The 24,813-nt window shown below is 45.9% G+C and overlaps 1 protein-coding gene across 2 annotated transcripts in view; it reads right to left on the bottom strand.

The window, feature by feature from the left end:
• The window catches only part of JADE1 (jade family PHD finger 1), a 348,115-nt gene that overhangs the window by 208,282 nt on the left and 115,020 nt on the right, over positions 1-24,813 (bottom strand). For both annotated transcript variants that reach the window (XM_030191739.1, XM_030191738.1), the window contains exon 4: positions 20,509-20,666. In XM_030191739.1, the coding sequence (XP_030047599.1) occupies positions 20,509-20,666 (158 nt within the window). The remainder of the gene's footprint in view (positions 1-20,508; positions 20,667-24,813) is intronic.

Consider the following 24,813-nt stretch of genomic DNA (forward strand, 5'->3'; position numbering starts at 1 on the left):
CCTTAAGGGCAGAGCCACCTTCCACAGGCAAAGCCGTCTTTTTTGTCACAGCAGTGATTAGAGAGTCCACTAGCGGCCAGCGCAAGGCCTCCTGTTCACCCTATGGCAGAGGGTACAGACGAGTCATGGCCCTGGCTACCTTGAGGCTCGCCTCTGGAGAATCCCATTGAGCCGAAATTAGAGTTTTCATGGCTTCATGGATGTGGAAGGTCCTGGAAGGGCGCTTGGTTCCCAACATAATAGAGGAACCCGCAGAGACCGAGGGAGGACCTTCCTCCGGAAAGAAAATGCTCAAGACGCTCATAGCCTGAACTAACAGGTTAGGCAATTCCTCTGAGCGAAAAAGCCACGATGCATAGGGGTGATCTCCTACATCAGGGCGAGGATCAGCCTCCTCCAAAGAATCCCCAAGGGACCTTTGGGAGAACTCAGAAACGCTGCCCTCATCTACATCAGAGGAGACAGAGTCCCCCAAGACCTGATGATCCACCCGAAGGAGCTTGATCAGGGAAGCCTCTTCCCCCATATCTGACAGGGGAGCAGGAACAGCGTTTTGCAGTTGAAAGGCCTGATGCAGCAACAAAATAAACTCGGGAGATAAACCCCCCTGTTTGTGCACCTCCGCAACCTGGGCCACAGCCCTAGAGAAACTCTCAACCTCCACTCCATAGAGAGGGGAAGAGGCGCGCTGCGCATCCAAAATGGCGTCCGGCACGTCACTCCGCAAAGGAGCCGCGTGGGAAGCATGGCGCTTAAACTTCGCCATCTCTCAGAAGCTTAGCCGAGACTGGGAGGCGGGGCAAGACTTCTACGGTCTGTGCCCTGAAAATGGCAGATACAAATCAAAGTAAGGTATACACAAAACGTAGCACTTATGAGTTTATCTTGTTGGGCAGACTGGATGGACCGTGCAGGTCTTTTTCTGCCGTCATCTACTATGTTACTACGTTCTTACCGCCGCCCAACTCAAAGGCGGCCTTACAGAGGCCGTCCGAGCTGCATGGGCAGCCGACGTCGGAAGAGCGGACATCGGGGGATGGGCGCCTAAGGCGGGAAAGGCCGCCGACGCCCCAGCAGAGGAAAAACCGTCTAAATCAGCAAAGTCCGTAAAGGCGCCCAAAAAGGGCTTCTCTGCCTCCGATCCCCGCACCTCCCCACTAGCCGCGCAATCGCAGTCCGGGAGCGCATTTTCGCGCCCTTACCATCCAACGCCATGATCCATGAGGGAAAAGTTCGGGGAACCCCCTGCCCGCTAGGAAAAGGTAAAATTACCTGCTTCTTGCTCCAAGCTGCAACAAATTGGTGTCCCAGTGAGCAGCTGCAAGTAAAAGCTTTTCTGCTTCAAGATTGTTATGTCTTGTTTGTTTGTTTTTTTTAACGAAGCCAGCGGGAGGGGGGAGAAAAGGAGGGACCTGGCACCACCAGGTTTGCACTTGCTCACAAAGAGCCCTCAACCCCAGGTACTCAACAAAGCCTAAGTAAATAGGCGTGGAGACCAAGCCAGAGTTGCTGCTTGTGACCACACACCTGCTAGATAGAATACTGAGGATTTCCTGGTAGCACATGACCACATATAGAGAGGCAAAAGATTGCTATCTCCACCTGCTGGTAGATGGACACAACCCACCAGTCTATGGATTGATCTGCTTGATGATATGGAAGGTTTGTTTGTTTGTTTTTTAAATATATGTTTCAAATTGGTAACTTGCATTTTGCACGTCACGTTACGTGAAATTTGATTTCATGACGTGAGCATTGTGTGGTTTTAAAATGACTGGAGGTAGCAGGAGCTCCACTTTAAGCCGTTCATGACGTTTTGTCAGCGCAAGCAATAGCAAGTTCATTATTGATTTTTTTTTATACCTTGCTTGCCAGTTTACATGCGTAGCAGTTCTGTGGAACATTTCTGTCTGTGGCAATGGAGGGTTGGTGTGCTTTTCATTTTTTTTTTTTTTTGCCAATGGCAATGATTAGTTTTATCATGATTTTCAGTTTTCAGCAACTATGAAAAATCCCACAGAGCAGGTGAGGAGACCAAAACACTTTGGTGTTCAAGCACACGAAAGAAAAAAATAACATGAATATGTGTCAGGTTCTAAGGTTCAGAGCCCGTGGGGCCGGGCTCTGGAGCAAACGTGAGCCCTTGGGCTGCTGACGAGGAGCAACAGCAGCAGGCAAAACCCACCAACCAACGCTGGGCAAGCACACCGGCATCGGCAGGGACTGCAGGCACCGCCCAGCGAGCCGGAACACACGGACTGGAATCCCCCGGACTGGAGGACACAGGACTGGAACACTGGACTGGAATCCCCCGACTGGAGGACACAGGACTGGAACACTGGACTGGAATCCCCCGGACTGGAGGACACAGGACTGGAACACACCAGACTGGTCCGTACAGCTTCACCTGCACTTAGCCATTGCCCCCCAAGGGTTGAGCCCCTGGGTTCGAGTGGCTGGCAGGACTTACTGGATGGCACAGGGACCAGGACTGGAAACAGAAGTACTTCTAAATCCTCAACTGACCTAAGTGCTTCCAAACCCTAAACCAACAGGAGTGTTCCTAACAGTAAACTAACAAAAGGACTTCCTAAGCCCTATACTAACAGGAGTGCCCCTAGGCACTGACCTAACAGGAGTGCTTCTCACAGCACCAAAAGGAAAAGCAGGGGAGTTACAAGGGAAAGGCAGGGAAACTAAACACATAAGCTAATAAAGGTGATTCCAAAACACCAAGCTACAGCAGCTCTACAACTCTAAACTAACTAAGGTGCCCCCACGCACCAAACAACCAGAAGAGCTCCTAGCACTAAAAGGGAAGACAGGGGAGCAACAAGGGAAAAACAGGGAAGCTAAACACGTAAGCCAAAAGTGCTTCCAAAGCACCAAACACAAACAGCAAAGACTGCAATGCTCCTAATAGCACAAACACCAGAAGTACTTCTAACAGCAAAATCTGCAGTGTTCCTAACACCACCAAACCCTGAAATACTTCTATCAGCAACAGAGCTTCCAAAGCCCTACACACAGCAATGCTTCTAAAGCACCAAGAGGGAAAAGCAGGGGAACCACATGGGAAAAGCAGGAAAGCTAAACACACAGTCACAAGTGCACACTGCACTAACACTAACCTGGACCTAAAGCAAGTAGCCAACAGCAAACGTTGCAAAGGCCCTGAAGGGAAGAACACCACTTCCTTCTCAAGGCTCTCCCTGATGTCACACTCCCTAGACCCAGGCAGACAGCACACAAACCCAGAGAGGCCCAATCCACACCAATGCAGCACCGTGAAGCACTTGAAGCCAGTACACCCAGAGAGAGGTAGAGCTAACTCAGTCCACACACACAGCTGCAGTATACTGAAGCAATTAGAGTCATGCTGCTGGAAGCTGCCAGCAAAGAGAGACAGAGCTAGCTCAGAAAGCACAGACAAAGGAAACAGAAGTCAGCTAAGAAGCTGACCACCAGGAAAAAGGTAAGTTTGAGAGGGGTTCTGACCACAATCATAACAATATTGAGGCAAATGATTGATGAATGCTATAAAAAGTTTGGACTTTAAATAGATGTGTGCTATAAGAGGTTGGATGCTTGCCTTGTTGGCCTTCTGATGCCTCCTTGTCCTTTAAACAAAAATACTCATATTTTGATAAAATTTTAATAGATTTGAATTGATGGAATTTGTTTAGTTCTATATGAGATATTTTCACATATGTGATATGACTTTTTGTTTTCACGGGGTATCACTCCTGGCATTCATGCTGAGTAGCTTTTCTTTCCTTGTATATTTTTTTACTAATTGGGTTTCTCCCAGGTACTTATGACCTGTATTGACTGCTGTTGGAAGAGCCTCCTGTGGGGAACCGTGTCAAAAGCTTTGCTGAAATCTAAGTAGATTTCGTCTGTAGCACGTCCACGATTCAATTCTCCGGTCACCCAGTCAAAGAATTCAATGAGATTCATTTGATACGATTTCCCTTTGGTAAAACCATGTTGCTTCGGATCTTGCAACTTATTGGCTTCCAGGAAATTCACTATCCTTTCCTTCAGCATCGCTTCCATTACTTTTCCAATAACCGAAGTGAGGCTTACCAGCCTGTAGTTTCCAGCTTCTTCCCTAGCACCACTTTTGTGAAGAGGGACCACCTCCGCCATTCTCCAATCCCTCAGAACCTCTCCTGTCTCCAAGGATTTATTAAACAAATCTTCCTTAGCGTCCCTCTGGACAGGCCCAGGATTGGACTGATGGGTTGTGCACGCCTACCAGCAGGTGGAGACTGAGAAAAAACTCTCTCTAGAGAGCCAATGAGAGCCCTGGTCATGTGACCCTAGCCTCAGTATTTTCTCAGTCTCCCAGCAGGTAGGACGTGAGCCTATTAATTAGTCTCTCTTTTTGGTATTTGTATATATTTTTTTCCTATTCTCTTTATTGGTTCTTCTGTGCCCAGGAATTTTATTGAGGTCAATCCTGATACTAAGTGTCTTAGTTTTCAGCCTCTGGGGTGTTAAACTCGGGTGCCCTGAGTCCCTTCCCCCCTATTTCCTCCCCATCTCCCTTCTGGTGTATCCTCAAAAAGCATTATTAATAACTAAGGGAAGAGCTACCCTTTCATTGTAAAGGAGTATTGCCTTTGGGAGAGGCAGCCAGTACTTTAAAAAAAAAAAAAAAAAAAAAAAAAAAAAGACAACAGCTGAGTAAGCTATCTGTGTTCCCCGCTGACTTAACGAGCAGGCAGCTCTGTTTTCAACTCTGTGTGGGTTTTTCATCACCTGTTGAAAAAAAAAAAAAAAAGAAACGAGAAAGGGGAAATGAACGAAGGCAAGCCAGTCCGCTTTTATTTCCTTCTTGCTCCTGTCAGCCCTCTGTTTTTCGCTGCTATATAGTCTGTTCAAAAAGGCGCGAACCGCGTTGCCGCTTTCTCGTGCGTGCTCGCTTGTTTCCGCGAATGCGGAAAAGTTGAAAAGGTGTGCGGGTCTGTCAGCGTCGGGAGGTTAATGCCTCCGGCGCCTGTAAATTTTGTACAGCGCTTGACATCCCCGCCGTTTCTCTTCCTCTGACTTTGGCTTCGGTTCCTTCGGGGGTTCCGATTTCGCCGTCACACTCCCTCGCTCCTGGTTCGGATGTCTCTGGCTTAGCTCTTGATGCGCCCGCAGCAAAAGTGGCGCGAACGGCGGCCATTTTGTCTCCTGCTCCTTCGACGTCGGGTGCTGCGTCTGGCCCTTTAAACTCCGCGATTTTGGGAGATTCCAGTACGGAGGTTCTGGTACATTCTGCAGCCACTCAGGGAGGGGGGTTTCCCCCCTGAGTTTGTTATTCAGATGTACCAGGCCTTCCTGATGCAGCGAGAGGGTTCAGCAGCGGGGCTGTCAGGGGCTACGGTCAGTTCTGTTCCTACTGCAGCAAAGCCTAGGGCATGTGAGTTCTCTTCAGATCTGGTACCAGAGCATAGTTCAGACATGTCTTTTTTGGAGGAAGAGCTAGGAACAGCACTTAATGAGCTGGCTTGGGAGGATCCTTCCTCTTTAGATCCTGACACTGTTCCTTTGGGCCAGGGGGAAGATCCCTCAGTGGCTAGAGTGTTTCATAAGGAAGATTTACAGGATCTTATTGCTATGGTGTCTGCTACTTTAAATTTTGATGATCAGCCTCCAGCCTCACAAGTCCGTAAGGTTGATTTGTTGGTTAAGGGCTCTAGGGCTTCCAGCAGAACCTTTCCTATGCATGAGGATATTTGGGATGTCATTAAAGCGCAATGGGAGGTCCCGGACGCTGCTTTTCGGCCTACTAGATCTATGTCTCGTCTATATCCGGTGCCAGAAGCTGATAAAGCACTTCTTAAGCTTCCAGTGGTTGATGCTGTGGTCTCTGCGGTTACTAAACGCAACACAGTCCCTGTAGATGGAGGAACGGCGCTTAAGGATGCACAAGACAGGCGTTTGGACTCTCTTTTGAAGCATAATTTTGAGGTTTCCTCTCTGGCAGTGCAGGCGGCCATTTGTGGATCTTTAGTGGCTAGGGCCTGTTTTCGTTGGGCGGAGAGAGTCCTGGATAGATCTTCAGATGACCTCGCAGCTATAGATGTCGAGGTGGCAAAGATTGAAACGGGCTCTGCTTTTCTAGCCGATGCTCTGTATGACCTGTTGCGGTCATCTTCTAAATCTTTGGCCCTGGGAGTTGCAGCTCGCCGCTCTCTTTGGTTGAAAGGTTGGTCGGCAGATGCGGCCTCCAAGTCTAAGTTAAGTAAATTTCCCTTTAGGGGTTCCTTTTTGTTTGGAGAGGATTTGGACAAATTGGTTCACTCCCTAGGAGACTCTAAACTGCCTCGTCTCCCTGAAGATCGGCCTCGCCTGTCCAGTCGGGGTGCCTTGTTTGGACGTGGTAGGCTAAGGTCTTTCTGTACATTTCAGCCTGATAAAGCTTCTCAGACTCAGAGATAGCGTTTCTTTACCAGGAACCAGTCCTTTCGAGGTTACCGCAGAGGAGGCAGATTCTCAAGCGGCAGTTTTCGCTCCCCTGCGCGTGCTTCCCAATGAAGGTGCGAGGGCCCCTTCTCTGGTACCTGTCGGAGCTCGGCTTTCTCGGTTTTATCAGAGGTGGGCCCACATTACATCAGATCAGTGGGTCTTGGAGGTTGTTCGAGACGGATATGCCTTAGAATTCGCAAGGCCTATTTCAGAAGCCTTTCTGGAGTCTCCCTGTCGCTCTCCCCTCAAAGCGCGTGCAGTTCGGGAGACTCTTCAGAGGCTCTTAGATCTTCAGGCGATTTGTCCAGTTCCTCCTGCCGAGTACAAGCGAGGTTGGTGTTCCATTTACTTTGTGGTGCCCAAAAAGGAGGACTCCTATCATCCTATTCTAGACCTCAAAGCTGTCAATCGCGCTCTAAAGGTCACCAGTTTTCATATGGAGACCCTTCAGACAGTCATAGTGGCAGTTCGGAAGGGAGAGTATTTAACAGCCTTGGACCTGACGGAGGCCTATTTGCATATTCCCATTCGTCCTGCTCACCACAAGTTTTTGCGTTTTGCAATTCTAGGCCGGCATTATCAGTTTCGCGCTCTGCCTTTCGGCCTGGCGACGGCGCCTCGCACATTTACCAAAGTGATGGTCGTGGTTGCAGCGGCTCTCAGGAAGGAAGGGATTCTGGTTCATCCCTACCTGGATGACTGGTTAATACGGGCAAAGTCTTATCAAGAAAGTTGTCAAGTCACGGAGCGAGTAGTAACGTTCCTGCAGTCCCTAGGTTGGGTGGTGAACATAGCCAAGAGCTGTTTGATTCCCTCTCAGTCTCTAGAGTATTTGGGGGTCACCTTCGATACTGCGAGGGGTCGAGTTTTTCTTCCGCACGGCAGAATTCTAAAGCTCCGGTCTCAGATACTGAATTTGATGCATCTGAAGGTACCTTGTGCTCAAGACTATCTTCAGGTTCTCAGTTCCATGGCTGCCATGATAGAAGTAGTTCCCTGGGCCAGAGCTCACATGAGATCTCTTCAGTGGTCTCTTCTGGCCCGGTGGTCTGCTCAAACAGATTCCCTTCTGTTGAGACTACCTTTGCGACTCCGGGAGCGAATCTCTCTGTTTTGGTGGTTACGGATGCAGAATCTCACTGTGGGGATGCCGTTGGAGCCTCCGCAGTGGATACCTCTAACAACAGATGCCAGTCTCAGGGGCTGGGGGGCTCATTGCCTAGACAAGTGGACCCAGGGACTCTGGTCTCTGCTGGAAGCAGCTCAATCCATCAACTTTCTGGAGACCAGGGCGATTCGGTTAGCTCTGCTGTACTTCGGTTCTCTTCTGGAGGGCAAAGCTGTGCGAGTTCTCTCGGACAACGCCTCGGCAGTAGCCTACATCAACCGCCAGGGAGGTACGAGGTGCCGTCTCCTGTATCGGGAAGCGGAGAGTCTCCTAGCGTGGGCGGAAATTCACCTCACGGCCATCTCAGCCTCGCATGTAGCAGGAGTAGACAACGTGCAAGCAGACTTCCTCAGTCGTCACACTCTCGATCCCGGGGAATGGGCTCTCAGCGATCGGGCATTTCAGTTGATAGTACAGCGCTGGGGTCTTCCAGTACTAGATCTCTTCGCCTCCAGGCTCAACTCCAAAGTTCCTCGCTTCTTCAGTCGCCGAAAAGATGTAAGGGCGGCAGGGGTAGACGCCCTCTTGCAGCAATGGCCCTCCAGCCTTCTTTACGCGTTTCCTCCATGGCCACTAATAGGTCGTCTCCTACAGAAGATCGAAGACCACGGGGGGCCGATCATTTTGGTGGCACCGGACTGGCCTCGGCGTCCCTGGTACGCGGATCTCCAACGTCTGTTCGTGGCATCTCCTCTTCGTCTTCCGGCACACAAGGCTTTGCTGGTTCAAGGACCAGTTCCGCATCCAGACCCAGCTCGATTTTGTCCTACGGCTTGGCTCTTGAACGAGCTCGTTTAGCTAAGCGAGGATTTTCAACGCCAGTGATTTCTACCATGCTGCAGTCTCGTCGCCGTTCCACTTCTCTAAACTATATTCGCACTTGGAGAATTTTTGAGGATTGGTGTGCAGAAGCTGACATTGTTCCTTTTCGGGCGTCAGTACCTCAGATGTTAGACTTTTTACAGCGAGGTTTTGATAAGGGGCTCTCTCTTTCTTCGCTGAAGGTGCAGGCGGCAGCTCTGTCCTGTTTCAGAGGTAGAATAAGGGGTAAGTCTTTGGCTAGTCTTCCTGAGGTGGCTCGTTTTTTGAAGGGGGTTAGCCTTCTTCGTCCTCCGGTCAGATCGGTTTTTCCATCTTGGGACCTTAATCTAGTGCTTTCGTCTCTGACAAAGCCTCCTTTTGAGCCTTTACAAACATGTTCTCTGAAGGATTTAACACTTAAGACAGTGTTTTTGGTGGCTATTGCGTCAGCTAGAAGAGTCTCAGAGTTGCAAGCTTTTTCCTGTAGATCTCCATTTCTGGAATTTTCTAAAGAGAGGGTGGTCCTTCGGCCGGTTCCTTCCTTTTTGCCTAAGGTACTATCTCGGTTTCATATGTCCCAGTCGGTTTTTCTTCCTATTCTGGGATCCTCCTCCGGAACGCAGGAGCAGCGAAAGTTGCATACTCTGAATGTTAGGAGAGTGCTTAAACGGTATCTTGCGGTTATGGAGGACTTCCGTCGTTCGGACCGTCTCTTTCTTCTGTTTGCTGGTCACCGCAAGGGCTTGTCAGCTCCTAAGCCTACTTTGTCTCGATGGATCAAAGAAATGATAGCGTCTGCTTATCTCTTGGCAGACAGACCAGTGCCTGCAGCCCTTAAAGCTCATTCTACCCGAGGGCAGGCAGCCTCGTGGGCGGAGTGCTCCTTGGTGCCTCCAGCGGAGATCTGTAAGGCAGCAACTTGGTCTTCACTTCATTCTCTCTCTAAGCATTACAGGCTAGATGTGCAGTGTCGTCAGGAGGCCGTCTTTGCATCTCACGTACTCACAGTGGGTTTGCTGGGGTCCCTCCCTTAGGACTACTGCTTTTTTTACGTCCCATCAGTCCAATCCTGGGCCAGTCCGGAGGGACACTAAGGAAGGAGAAATTAGACCTTACCTGCTAATTTGCTTTCCTTTAGTCCCTCCAGACCGGCTCAGGTCCCTCCCGTGTTCTATGGTTCTCAACTTTACTGTGTACAGATATGCAACTGTCGTCTACAGAGCTGTTCTGCTAGTTAGACAGTTAAAGGAAATGTTTTCAAAGTTCACTGGTTAATCAGTTCATAATAATATACAACTTACACAGTTTATGAGATACACATTTCTGTACATAATTGGCCATGCCACTGCTCTGAACCGAGTTGTTGGTGCGCCCAGTGTCACGGCGAAGCCGTAGTTTAAGCACGTTTGTTTCTCTTGTGCTTCCTGGCTGCTTGAATTCCTCAGGGCACAGAATACAGGTCCTTCTTTTCCTTTCTGCTTGGTTATTCAAATACTGAGGCTAGAGTCACATGACCAGGGCTCTCATTGGCTCTCTAGAGTCAGAGTTTTTTCTCAGTCTTCACCTGCTGGTAGGCGTGCACAACCCATCAGTCCAATCCTGGGCCGGTCCGGAGGGACTAAAGGAAAGCAAATTAGCAGGTAAGGTCTAATTTCTCCTTTAAGAAGACCCGCCAGAACCTCTCTGAGATCCCTCAATATCCTGGAGTGGATCCCATCAGGTCCCATGGCTTTGTCCACCTTTAGGTTTCCTAGTTGTTCATACACACAATACAGGTAATAATTTCACTAGTCTGGGAAGGTGAGTACTTATGCTCCAATTCAATATGTCAAGCGCATTTGATCTGGTGGATCAGGATATTCTGTTGTATCATGAGTGGATATGGGATAACTGATGCAGTTTTGCAGTGGTTTAGAGGCTCACTAATAGAGATACCAGGTTCAAAAAAAAAAAAAAAAAAAAAAGAGGGTGAACTGTCCCAGGAATGGTCTCCAGTCTGTGGTGTTCCTCAGTGTTCACTATTGTCCCCTTCTTTCTTTAACATCTTGATGGCTCCAGTAGGTTTCAAACTGGAGGCATTAGGTTTTCACCCTTACATTTATGCTGATGACATAACAATTTACATTCCATTTATGGGTGAATTAAGTGAGATACTTTCTGTAATCTGAGAGGGGTTACACTGTTAGGAATCCTGTGCTCAGTCTGTTAGATTGAAATTTAACACAGATAAATACAATTTCTTCTTCTAAGTCATCCTCAACAGAGCTGTCCCGCCTAGGATTTTTCAGTTGATGGTACTACCTATCAATTAGAACCTTGCCTGAAGAGTCCTTGGTGTGACCCTGGATTGTTCTCTATCATTTGAGCCTCAAGCACAAAAACTGACTAAAGTTTTTAGTTTGTTATCAAAACTAAGATCCTGTTTTGATTCCAAGGCTTTTCAGCTGATTTTTCAGACTCTGATGGGTCATTTAGATTATTGCAATGTTGCTTATGTTGGGTGCAGTGCATCTATTCGTCGCAAGCTTGAGACATTGCAAAATACAGCTGCAAGGCTGATTTGCAGGTAATCAGGTTTGAGAGTGCCACTCCATTACTATGTACCCTCCATTGGTTGCCAATGAAGGCCTGCTCTATTTTAAAAATGATCTTGCCTTTTTAATTCCTTATGGTTTAGCTCCACAATATTTCACCCTATTAATTATAATCTATGGAAAAAAAATATTGTATTTGTTGTTTCAATTTCCTCCCCCTTGTAAGGTGATTTATAAAGCTGAATTGGAATCAACTTTCTCTTATCAAATAGCCAAAAGGTGGAATATACTTCACTCTGTTTGCTGTCAAACTAATTACTTGTTATTTAGAAAACAACTTAAAACTTGGCTTTTTAACAATTTAAGATACTTGGTTAGTTTCCTTGGGGATTGAAGTTGTAACTTATGGGAAAATGTTGCCGTCTTCTTTATAGATTGTGAGCTGCAACAATCCATATTTTGGAACTTGCAACACATAAGCTTTAATTGTATCATACTTCCTCCAATAACAAGCAGGCGCAAGAGCTATACAAGAGGACTACCTGAAGACTGTCTTCAAATAAAATTGGAAAGACAACATGATTAGCTGCCAACAGGTGACAAATACATTACATGGAAGGTTCTTCCAGCTTTCTTAATTTTCTCCTCCTGTTTAAAAAATGTTCTATAAAAATAAGAAACACCAACCAAGCAAAGCAATCTAAAAGCTAGGGTTGGTGAACTATCAGTACTATTTAAAAAGACGAAAATTGGTGTAAAGTGGGCCTGAAGGTCACTGACGCAGTGAGCTGAAGAAAACGAGAATTTCCAGGTCAGGTCCTTCAGATGATAGGAATCAAGTGGCTCAAAAGGAGCTTTCATGAGCGGGTGAGGACAACACTGAGGTCCCATGACAGTAGGTGGTTTATTAAGGGCTTTGTCAACAGCAAATCTTGCATGAAGTGAACTAGAGGCTGTCCAGAGATGGGCTTACCTCCTATAGTGATGGAAAGAACCGCCTGCACCAAGATGAACCCTTACAGAGTTGATTTTCAAACCAGACTCAGAGAAGTGCAGGAGGTACTCAAGCAGTTTTGTGCAGGGCAAGTGAGAGGATCTAGGGCCTTGCTCTCACACCAGACAGAAAATCCCCTCCATTTAACAGAGTAACTCACCTTGGTGGAATCTTTCCTGGAAGATAGCAAGACATCCAGGCCATAAGAGTCAGGGATTGGAGGTTGGGATGAAGAACAGACTCCTCTCATTCTGGGTGATGAGGGTCAGAAAACACTCCAATCTCTATGGTTCTTCGGAGGACAACTACAGAAGTAGACGGAATTGCACCTGCCTTGGCCAGAACAGAGCAATGAGGATCATGGTTACCTTGTCTTGCCCAAGTTCCAGCAAAGTCTTCCCTATCAGAGGAATAGGAGAATACTAAAAAAAGATAATAGTGGAATTAGAAAAGGTACAGAGGAGGACAACAAAAACGAGAAAGGGGATGGGACGACTTACCTATGAGGAAAGGCTAAAGCGGCTAGGGTTCTTCAGCTTGGATAAAAGACGGCTGAGGGGAGATATGATAGAGGTCTATAAAATAGTGAATGGAGTGGAATGGGTAGACGTGAATCGCTTGTTTACTCTTTCCAAAAAGAGCCGGTGTTGGGAGGCGGGGCTAGTGCTGGGCAGATTCTATGGTCTGTACCCTGAAAATGGCAGATGCAAATCAGGGACAGGTATGCACATAAAGTAGCACATACAAGTTTATCTTGTTGGGCAGACTGGATGGACCGTACAGGTCTTTCTATGCAGTCATCTACTATGTTACTATGTTAATAGGACTAGGGGGCACACAATGAAGCTAGAAAGTAGTAAATTTAAAATGAATTGGAGAAATTGTTTCTTCACTCAACGTGTAATTAAACTCTGAAAATCGTTGCCTGAGAACGTAGTAAAAGCAGCTAGATTAGTGGGGTTTAAAAAAGGTTTGGATAGCTTCCTAAAGGAAAAGTCCACAGACCATTATTAAAATGGACCTGGGGAAAATCCCCTGCTTATATTTCTAGGATAGCAAAAAATCTATATGGCTTGACTTTCTCCAATTAGAAAGTATAGACTACTAAAAAATGTATATAAGAGAAAGTCTCTCTGAACACTTGCAATTAGCAACAAGGTGAAGTCTCATATCACACTTAGCACGAATACTCATATCACTCCCATGGTGACTCTAAATACGTGCATTTCTTTCTAATCATTGACTATAGACCACCTCCACCCTATTGTTGCAATTACAGTAATACTAGCTTGTGCTCTCACACCATCACATATAAGATATATATAAATGTTCAAAAGACACTTAGCTTAAAGAGCCTATACGCTCAACAATCCAAACTGGTGTGTATAGAGGCTAAGCAGCATAAAACATATTCTACTTTTTTGGGATCTTGCCAGGTACATGCGACCTGGATTGGCCACTGTTGGAAACAGGATGCTGGGCTTGATGGACCTTCGGTCTGTCCCAGTATGGTAATACTTATGTACTTATAAAGCCAATGCCTGGCAACCTCTAAGGACAGCTCAAGAACAAGTATTATATCATATACTAGAAATGTAGGCAGACTGCATGGACTATGTATCTGCTATCATCTTCTATTTACTATGTAAACAGAAGTTAAGCGGGGGGGGGGGGGGGGGTTAAGAAGAGGGGAGAGGAGGGGAAAAAAAATCTCGACTCTTCCAAGATATCCTGAGAACTCCATGAATTCCTTTTTTTCCATTAAGAGCTAAAGACTCTAAATAGGAATCCCTTGCTCAACAGGATACCAGTTCTCCAACTGGTCTAGGAGCTACTCTATTGAACCAGCCAAGGAACTGCATGGTCAAGTTTCAAGTTTTTCATCAGTCTGATATACCATCCTATGGTGAGACCTTCAGGGCAGTTTACAAATTAAATATAAATCATAATAAAAAAAGAAGAAGAGGAGAGGAGAAAAAGATGGGGAAGGAGAGGAACTCCATTAAATTATAAAGAAAAGAGGGTATAAAAGATGGGGAAAAGAGGTCATCTACTCTCTAAACAGTGTCATCAGCCCATGCTGGCTGAGAGTCTATAAAAGTAGAAACCCTAGGGGGTTATTGGAACAGAAAGGCATCCCTAAAGGTTTTGCTGTACAGAATTCAGCGCGATTAGGCATGAAATATAAAGAGATAGGCAGAAAATTCCAAAGTGTAGGGGCAATTATACTGAACGATTTGGATCGGACTGAATCAAAACACAATTGGCGTAATAAGGGGACATATAACAAGTTGGAGGACGAACAGCGTAAGGATCTAGAGGCTGTACAGGGGACCAAATGTCAAGCAAGATATAAAGGTGTACTGGAATGGTTTTATGGGTAAGGACAAGAATCTTGTTATGTAATGCAGTGTGTAACAGGAAGCTAATGCTCATCTATAAAAGTGGAGTGACATGGTCGTACCTTTTGGAATTTGTCAGGCGTATCACAGCAGTATTTTGAGCTAATTGTACGTGGCACTTTTCGGTGACAGATGTGCCATGAAGTAGACTGCTGCAGTAATCCATAGAGGATAAAATAAGTGAATGAATAAATAACCTTAAAGCTGATTTGGTGAATAAATCGTGAACTACTACTAAACATTTCTAGAGAGCTACTAGGGTTATGCAGCACTGTACAAGTTAACAAAGAAGGACGGTCCCTGCTCAAAGGAGCTTACAATCTAAGGAACGAAATGTCAAGTTGGGGCAGTCTAGAGTTCCTGAGTAGAGGTGTAGTGGTTAGGTGCCGAAGGCGACATTGAAGAGGTGGGCTCTGAGCAATGATTTGAAGATGGGTAGGGAGGGGGCCTGGCGTATGGGCTCAGGGAGTCCGTTCCACGCATGGGGTGAGGCGAGTCAGAAAGGGCGGAGCCTGGAGTTGGCGGTGGTGGAGAAGGGTACTGAAAGCAGGGATTTGTCCTGAGAGCGGAGGTTACGGGTAGGAACGTAAGGGGAGATGAGGGTTGAGAGGTAAGGAGAGGCTGCAGATCGAGTGCATTTGTAGGTTAGTAGCAGAAGCTTGGACTGAATGCGGTACCTGATCGGAAGCCAATGAAGGGACTTGAGGAGTGGGGTGATATGAGTGTATCGGTCCAGGCGGAAGATAAGGCGTGCAGCAGAGTTCTGAATGGACTGAAGGGGGGATAGATGGCTAAGTGGGAGACCAGTGAGGAGTAGGTTGCAGTAGTCAAGGCGAGAGGTAATGAGAGAGTGGATGAGAGTTCGGGTGGTGTGCTCCGAGAGGAAAGGGCGAATTTTGCTAATGTTATAGAGGAAGAAGCGACAGTTCTTGGCTATCTGCTGGATATGCGCAGGGAAGGAGAGGGAGGAGTCAAAGATGACACAGAGGTTGCGATCAGATGAGACGGGGACGGTGAGGGTGTTATCAACCGAGATAGAGAGTGGAGGGAGAGGAGAAGTGGGTTTGGGTGGGAAAACAAGAAGTTCGGTCTTGGCCATGTTCAATTTCAGGTGGCGGTTGTACATCCAGGCAGCATAAATCGTGAACTGAAGGAATCATCTTAAATTTAAAGAAACTAAGCTGTATGACAGCTGAGATGTGGGCATGGTAGGTGAGAGCAGAATCAAATGTTACTCCTAAAATCTTGTGAGTGGGTTGAAAAGAAATAGAACCAGCTAAAGTAATGAGTGGTACTGGTTAGGAATCACCAGAGCAGGCCAAAAGTAGAGCCTTAATTTTTTCTGGATTTAGTTTAAGTCTAGATGACAAAAGCCAGTGAGCCACAGAGAAAAGCTTGCAGTTCAGAGAAGTTACTGTGGAAGGGGTGGTATCATCAAGAGAAATTAATATGTATATCATCTGCGTATACATAAGCAGTAAGACCAAGTGATTAGATAAGGGTTAAGAGAGGAGCTATAAAGATATTGAACAGAGTAGGGGCCAACATGGAGCCCTGAGGAGCTCCTCAGGTAAGACTGCACAAATCAGAGGTGAAATCATTCCACTGAACAAGGAAAAATTATTTCTTACCTGATAATTTTCTTTCCTTTAGTTGCAGCAGATGAATCCAGAGACTTGTCGGTTGTGATCATCTACCAGCAGGTGGAAATAGAGAGCGCTGAACTGTAGAGTGTCATAGGATGGAATGCTCCTTGGTCAGTTGACCCACTACAATCTGGTTTGGTCAGTTGACCCACTACAATCTGGTTTTCGCCCTCTCCACTCAACCGAAACTGCGCTTACTAAAGTCTCCAATGACCTATTACTGGCTAAATCCAGAGGTCAATATTCCATCCTCATTCTTCTTGATCTTTCCTCTGATTTTGACACTGTCGATCACAGCATACTTCTCGATACCCTGTCCTCATTTGGATTCCAGGGCTCCGTCCTTTCCTGGTTCTCTTCCTACCTCTCCCTCCGCACCTTTAGTGTTCACTCTGGTGGATCCTCTTCTACTTCTATCCCTCTCTGCCTGTTGGCGTACCTCAGGGTTCTGTTCTTGTCCCCTCCTCTTTTCTATCTATACTTCTTCCCTTGGTTCATTAATCTCATCCCATGGCTTTTCCTACCATTTCTATGCTGATGACTCCCAAATCTACCTTTCTACCCCTGATATCTCACTTTGCATCCAAACCAAAGTTTCAGCGTGCTTGTCTGACATTGCTGTCTGGATGTCTCAACGCCACCTGAAATTAAATATGACCAAAACCGAGCTTCTCATTTAACCCCCCAAACCCACCTCCCCGCTCCCCCCGTTTTCTATTTCTGTTGATGGCTCTCTCATTCTCCCTGTCTCCTCAGCTCGAAACCTTGGGGTTATCTTTGACTCTTCTCTCTCTTTCTCTGCTCATATCCAGCAGATTGCCAAGACCTGTCGTTTCTTTCTTTACAACATCCGTAAAATCCGCCCCTTTCTTTCCGAGCACTCTACCAAAACCCTCATCCACACCCTTGTCACCTCTCGTTTAGACTACTGCAATCTGCTTCTTGCTGGCCTCCCACTTAGTCACCTCTCCCCTCTCCAGTCGGTTCAAAACTCTGCTGCCCGTCTCGTCTTCCGCCAGGGTCGCTGTTTGTACCATTGTGCACTATTGATGGCAAGGTGCAGTTGGACTTGAACCAGTAACTTCTAGATCTCTGTGCTCACTCTCAGCTGGCTGCTTTAACCATTAAACTATTCCTCTACATTGAAGTAGCTGTGCAATAATCGGTGGCTGTCCAATACAATGAAAAGGTGCAAAAGTGCAATAGAAGTATTTAGAGACACTACAGCATACAGGTAGTGGTGCCACTGATACAGTAGTGGCTTGAGCTGGTACGTAATAGTTCTGGCCAGTGCCAGTGTGCAATTAGAGAGAGCACAGCAGATGTCAAACCAACATAGCTAACCTTTAGTACTGTAGTGTAGTGTTAGCTGTCCCAGCCATTCAATGAACTGCTTTGTCAAGGGCAAGCAAAAAGGGAGAGAGAAGTAAAATGTGCCCCATTTGAAACAGAGCTGTGTTCCACAGCTTCTAATATGATGCACAAACCAGTCTTGAACCTGTGACCTTCAGGTTGAAAGCCAGCCACCTTCCAGAAAAAAAACAATTTTGCTGTTAACACTGCACCTGGAGAAAATGCCCCCATGGAAGCACTGAGGTTCCATGGTTACCATGGAGACCAGTGCACCAGTCTCAGAAAATAAGGATATGGAACATTTCCAGAAACATGGAGCCAAAAGCACTAAGTAAACTCCTTTCTAAAAGTGCTGAAAAAAAGGAATTCCTGTACTGTCAATATAAACAGAGTTCTGGTAAGAAATAAAGTTCCACAAAAGAAATGAGGAAAACTTTCAGGGTGTTCATAACTGCCCTCTGTGAAATAATTGAGGGGACTCAAAGTTCTCTAAATGAAAGGTATCTGAGAACCCTGAATAGGCCCATTTTAGACAGTGTGGAAATGGGGTAATATGGTAATAAGTCATCTGGACTACTGCAATGCACTTTACGCCGGATGCAAAGAACAGACAATCAAAAAACTCCAAACTGCCCAGAATACGGCAGCCAGACTCATATTTGGAAAAACCAAATATGAAAGCGCAAAACCCCTAAGAGAGAAACTCCACTGGCTCCCACTTAAGGAACGCATTGCATTCAAGATCTGCACGATTGTACACAAAATCATTCATGCAGACGCCCCAAGATACATGCTAAACCTCATGGACCTACCTCCCAGAAACGCCACAAGATCATCCCGCAAATTTCTCAATCTGCACTACCCCAGCTGCAAAGGACTTAAATACAAGCTGATGCATACCACTACCTTCTCTTACATGAGCACGCAGTTATGGAATGCATTACCTACAGACTTGAAAGCAATCAACGAAACAGCAATCTTTCGAAAATCTCTGAAAACCTTCTTCTTCAACAAGGCCTACAATGGGAACCTATAACCTCACTAAGTCACCTCAACAACCACTCAACTATGAATGCCCACCCTCTATAACTATCCTAATCACTCTCTTCCTTCTTCCCTTCTTGATCGCTACACATTACTAACTGTATCTGATATCCTGATATGACAGTGTTAATTAAATCTACGTAAGCCACATTGAGCCTGCAAATAGGTGGGGGAATGTGGGATACAAATGCAATAAATAATAATAATAATAACAACACAGCAGCTGCCAATTGAAGGACAATGTATGGGGTGACCCACAGAGTAGAAATGACTTCCTGCACAGCCTCATGCACCACAGAGACAGAAGCTTTCTTCTAGTGCTCACCATTTTTAGAATAGCAGATTAAGAACCTTAAAGTGTCTTAGGCATAAGGCAACTAACTCCTCCTCATGAAAACACCCACACTGTGGTGGGATCATCAGTGTTCTCTGTAAATAGCTCCCCCTCCTCCAATTCCTCCTGCATCTGTGCAGCAAGAGGTTGCCCTGAAATGACTCCCTCAGAATGATAGGCAGCCAGGGGAGCAATAGACCCTACTTCTGAGCTGGAGTGAAATTATCTCCTCTTTGGGACAGGGTCCATCAGTGGAGACTAAGGCAGGGAACAAGCTAGAAATCTCCAACGGCTGAACTAAAAAGGAACTGTCGGTTCCCATAACAGACTTCTGCAACATATAGGCATTATGGAGCAGCAGAACGAACTGGGGGGGGGGGGGGGGGGGTCAGAAAACCCCAGTCTCACAGAAACCCCCAGAGCGGCCGACGTGTGTAAGGATCTCTGAAGCAATGTCAGGTAAAGGAGCCACTGACAGCGCTTATCCTGAATTAATCTGCTGTTAAAAAGGCTTCCAGATTACTTTCGGCCCCATGAGGGTCCTGCTCGGGAAGCTGAGACCTCCCCAAACACAACCCCTTCTGCCAGAGGAGAGCATGCACAGCCACCCAGACACCACCCAGTGCTGCTCCCTGCTTCCCACAGTGGGACCAGCTTTTAACAACTTCGGCAGCCATTGTAAACAAAAAAGGTGTAAAACCGCAATGGACCCAAAGATGAAAGAAAATGTACAGATACACTCACCCTGGGAGAGCCAGCCAACAGGAGTCCTGCCTGTCAAACTCAGTGCTGCTGGAAGCACACTCACATCCTCTCCATCACTAAGCACTTTATACTGGCCCAAACCAGTATCTCTCCTGCAGCCAAGGCTGTGGGCTTTAAAGAATTATGCCCAAATTTTATTTTATTTTTTTCCAGTGAGGAAGGAGAATGGAGGAAGAGCTGGAGAGGGGAGAAGGGTTGGGGAGGGACCTGGGGTGACCAGGTGTAGCCCCTAAAGGTGGCACCGCTCAGCCACACACCCCAAAGTTCTACTGAACTGAGAGACCTAGAACAGGAGCCATCAGATGAGACCAGGAGCTTGCGAGAGACCATCCATCCGCCTTCTGAAAATAGAGAATACTGACTGACCAAGGAGCATTCCATCCTATAAGACAATGCAGTTCAGCACTCTCTATCTCCACCTGCTGGTAGATGGTCACAACCCACAAGTCTCTGGATTCATCTGCTGCTGATGCTAAGGAACATACTGTCTATGTGAAAGATAAGTTTTGAAACAGGAACAGATTCCAAGATCAGACAAGAGACAGAGAAATAGTGAAGACCTATGGCTATATGATGCCCTTATAGGCAAAGCATACAAGTCTTCAGTATCTGTCTCCATCTGCTGGTCGATGGGCATACCCACAGTTCCTTGACTAGTCCGATAAGGATGCTAAAGAAAAAAAAAATCTTCCTGAAATCCCTGCTCTTTCTCAGAAAGATTCTGAGCTCCGAGAGATCAAGGTCTTGTCTCAGCACCAGCAAATGAGGTCACCCACTAGTTTGGCTAATTCGCTCTGCTCAAAGATGAAGAAAATGAGTTCGAGTTTTTTGCTTCATGGTCCCATCTGCCTTTCCTTTCCAACAGAGAATGAAAGGAATGATTTAGAGCATAAATACATAAAGAAAAACAAGAAATTTGTATTATTGTTAAGTTTGCTTAACTACCTTTCCCAAACAATCAAAGCTTAAAACTACATAGTAAAGTATGATCTATTCAAGTCATACCTGGCCACAGGCTCTGGGAAAGATTCCTGACTAACTGGCACCTGAACGCCTTTTTCCCATTCCTGCCTCCACGGGTCTGCCATCACATAATAGTCATCACAGTTCAGCTGGTGGGAATCATGTAGTTTCATGGCTGTGATGAGATCTGTTCTGAAAACCTGCAAAGAGAGAAATTCATTCAATAGCTACATAGTACAAAGCACAGAACTAGAAACGCCAGGGAAGATAACAAGCATTTTATTATAGAACTCAACATGCTTTCTATAAGCATGAAATCAGGAAATCTAGAATATAAAAAGCAGATATTAACTATAAGGCCCATCCTGTCTCACTATATGTTTTCTTTCTAAAAGGCTACAGCCAACAGTTTATTACTCAGAAAATTTTGAACATCTACCACTGCAGAATATGTGTAGAACTCCAGCAACACAGATTTTATCTTTCCATCTGTAGCCCTCATTAAAAAAAAAAAGAATACCCAACCTCTCCCAAACTCTTTTTTCCCTTCCCTGAATCCTTCCACACATCAAGAAAATACAGCAGTGCCCAAGGTCCCTGAGTCTGGAAGTCCAAACAGTCCAGCTTAAGGATTCAGGAGTGGAGGAGTGGCCTAGTGGTTAGGGTGGTGGACTTTGGTCCTGGGGAACTGAGGAACTGAGTTTGATTCCCACTTCAGGCACAGGCAGCTCCTTGTGACTCTGGGCAAGTCACTTAACCCTCCATTGCCACATGTAAGCCGCATTGAGCCTGCCATGAGTGGGAAAGCACAGGGTACAAATGGAACAAAAAAAATAAAATAAAATTCACCTCAGTAGTCATTTAAGTCATCTCAAATGTGTTTCTCATCTTAGAAATGGGTCCCAAAATGTTTGGCGTGCAGTGACAATACAGTCTCTATAAATGGTGATTAGCAGGACAACCATATTACCAGATATGAGAATCCCTAGCTACCAGGCTCACCAAAAACAGCCAGCCAGCAGACAATAGGGACTGGCAACAGACAAGGCCAACAAGGATCCAATTAAACTTATATACATTCCCGTTTTGTGGGTGCAGCCTGGAACAAAAGAAAAATGGGTCTAGGAGGGAGGAATTGGATTCTAAACAAACTCTGCAGAACTGTCTGACCAAATCAACTGTTAAGTCGAGAATCCTGCTCTAGGCAGTAGTGTGATGTCAATGTGGAAACTGAAAACTACATTCCAACTTTGCAGATGTCCTCAATGGAAGCTGATCTCGTGGGTTACCAACGCAGGTATGCCTTATACTGTGAGTTGTGACATGTTCCTCTAAAGTCAGTCCAGCTTGGGCATACCTAAAAGAGATGCAATCTGTTAGCCAATAGTTGTGACCATCATGTTTGGGGTAAAAAAACAAAAAAAAAAGGTGTGGGTGGACTGGGACTCATTAGTCCACTCCAGATAGAATGCTAAGGTGTGCAGTGAGCTTTTACCAGGATAAGCATGAGGTTTCAGAAAAAACAGTAACGGAATTCAAGCATGCGTGGGACAGGCATAAAGGAATCCTTTGCAGAAGGAATGGATCCACAGAAGCTTAGCTGAAATTGGGTGGCGGGGGGAAGAGGGGTTGGTGGTTGAGAGGCTAGGATGGGGGAGGGCAGACTTATACGGGGTCTGTGCCGGAGCCGGTGATGGGAGGCGGGACTGGTGGTTGGGAGGCGGGAAATACTGCTGCACAGACTTATATGGTCTGTGCCCTGAAAAAGACAGGTACAAATCAAGGTAAGGTATACACATGAGTTTATCGTGGGCAGACTAGATGGACCGTGCAGGTCTTTTTCTGCCGTCATCTACTATGTTACTATGTTACTATGTAAGGCCGACTGACCGATTAAGATGGAACTTTGACACCACCATAAGAAGGAACTAAGGAATGGCAAGGACAAATCAAGATCAGGTATATATATGAGGTATCACATCATACCATATGTAATGACTTTATCTTGTTGGGCAGACTGGATGGACCAACAAGGTCTTTATCTGCTGTCATCTGCTATGTTACTTTGTATGTGTGCGGAGAACTACTCTATTGTGATGAAACATTGTGTAAGGTGGATCCGACTACTGGGGCCTGAAGCTCACCGACCCTGGAAGCTGAAGTGACTGCTACCAAAAATAGGACCTTTCGGGTCAGAAGATGCCAACAGTCAAGCAGCTCAAAAGGAGTTTTCATCAGCTGAGTGAGAAAAACACTGAGGTCCCAAGACACAATCGGAGGTTTGATAGGGGGCTTTGCCAGAGGCAAACACTGCATAAAACTAACTAGAAGCTGTACAGAAATGGGTTCACTCTTTACACTTTGATGGTAAGCACTAACTGCATTGAGGTGAACCCTTACAGGAGTTGAGTTTTAAAGGGTATAGAAAGTATGTTCAGTTTTGGAGGCCATATATTTGCTAAAGATGTAAAAAGACGAAGCGGTGCAAAGAAAAGCTACAAAACTGGTATGGGATTTGCATTTCAAACTGTATGAGGAGAAACTTGCCACCTGAACATGTATACCTTGAAGGAAAGGAGAAACAGGGGTGACATGATACAGACGTTCAAAGATTTGAAAGGTATTAATCCGCAAACAAACCTTTTTCCGGAGACAGGAAAGCAGTAGAACTAGAGGACATGAATTGAGGTTGAAGGGGGGCAGACTCAGGAGCAATGTCAGGAAGTATTTTTTCACAGAGAGGTTGGTATGGAATGCGGGAGGTGGTGGAGATGAAAACGGTAATGGAATTCAAACATGCTTGGGGTAAACACAAAGGAATCCTGTTTAGAATGAATGGATCCACGGAATCTCACCGGAGATTGGGTGGCAACGCCGGTAACTGGGAAGCAAAACCAGTGCTGGGCAGACTTCTACGGTCTACACCCTGATTGTGACTGAATAGAAATGGATGGGCTTGAGTCATTGTAAGGGGCATTGGCAATAGCTTCAGGACTTTTAGTACAAGAAGAGTGTTGGGCAGACTTCTATGGTCTATCCCCTGAGAATGGCAAGGACAAATCAAACTCGGGTATTGTAAGGATATTTCCCTGTGTATCTCACCTTGCTGGTCTTAGCCTGTATAATCCTAATACATCAAGATGGAGTCTGCAACCTATGACCTGCACGTCAGTGAGCCAGCAAATTCAGCTTTCTGGTTAGTGGAAAATCACTGGCAGTCATGTAATATCCAAGGACATGCTGTGGGCAATCACCCCCACCTTTATCTCCCTGAGAAGTTGAATAGGGAGTGAGACATGGCTCCAACAAGCCGGGTGAGAAACAGAAATGCATACCAAGAAGTAACAGTTTCAAGGTCATGAACAACGGCCGTTTTCTTGCTAAGGGAATGAGCTGGACAAGATCATGATTGGTCCTGTCTAGTCACCTGAGAATAAGGGACTAAGGAAAGCAGGAACAAGGAAAAGTTAGTTGTTCGGAATCCCTGGAAGAAGGTGGAAGCTGACAGGAAGACAAGAGAGACCTGACAAGGTCCACCATCTTGTGAACTGTGTATCTGGAGGGAATATCGTTGGTTCAGCTGTACCAGCACGGAGTGACCTGTGCCCCCTGTTTGTTGCAGAGTACCTGTCCTATCTCAGAAACTAAGACTCGCTGTGAAAGTCAGCTTCAGACTAAAGAAGTATCCTGTGCCAACTCCAGAGAGACTGCCCGAGAGACAGCCTGGTGAGAGATACAGTGATTTATTTCCTATTAGTCTGGGTTTTGAGAGTGGTGATTACTTGAGCAAAAGGCTGGTTTATAGTCATAACCGTGGTCAGGAGATAAGCTGCTAATAACCGTATTACCTCGTAACATAGTTGTAGTATTACCAGTCAGTGTGTAATTTTACCTAGTAACCAGTAAGAATCAGAGTGTTTAGTTGGTGACAATATATTTTGTAATTCTTTTATCAGCAAGTTATTTTTGTATTTTGGCTAAGCTTTGCTACAAGAGAGTTCTATTTTGTATATCTCCTTTTATATATCTATAATAAAATCTAATATATTCCAGCTGGCTTTGCAGTTCGTTTCTATCGGAAGCATTGGCTTGGCGCCAATCCAGATTCCCGCCCTTCCCTAGCCAGAGATCAGGGTAATTTGCTTGCAAATAATTCTGTATCAGGAATCTGGTCGCAGATGAGATTGGTGGGAGGTTTCTCCTATAAGTATCATTTGTGATTTACCTACATATAAAGTATCACATACCATGTAAAATGAGTTTATCTTGTTGGGCAGACTGGATGGACCATACAGGTCTTTATCTGCCATCAAGCAAATGCTACATACCTATAGAAGGTATTCTCCG

This window comes from Microcaecilia unicolor, chromosome 2 (genome assembly GCF_901765095.1).
Source record: "Microcaecilia unicolor chromosome 2, aMicUni1.1, whole genome shotgun sequence".
Classification (NCBI taxonomy): domain Eukaryota; kingdom Metazoa; phylum Chordata; class Amphibia; order Gymnophiona; family Siphonopidae; genus Microcaecilia; species Microcaecilia unicolor.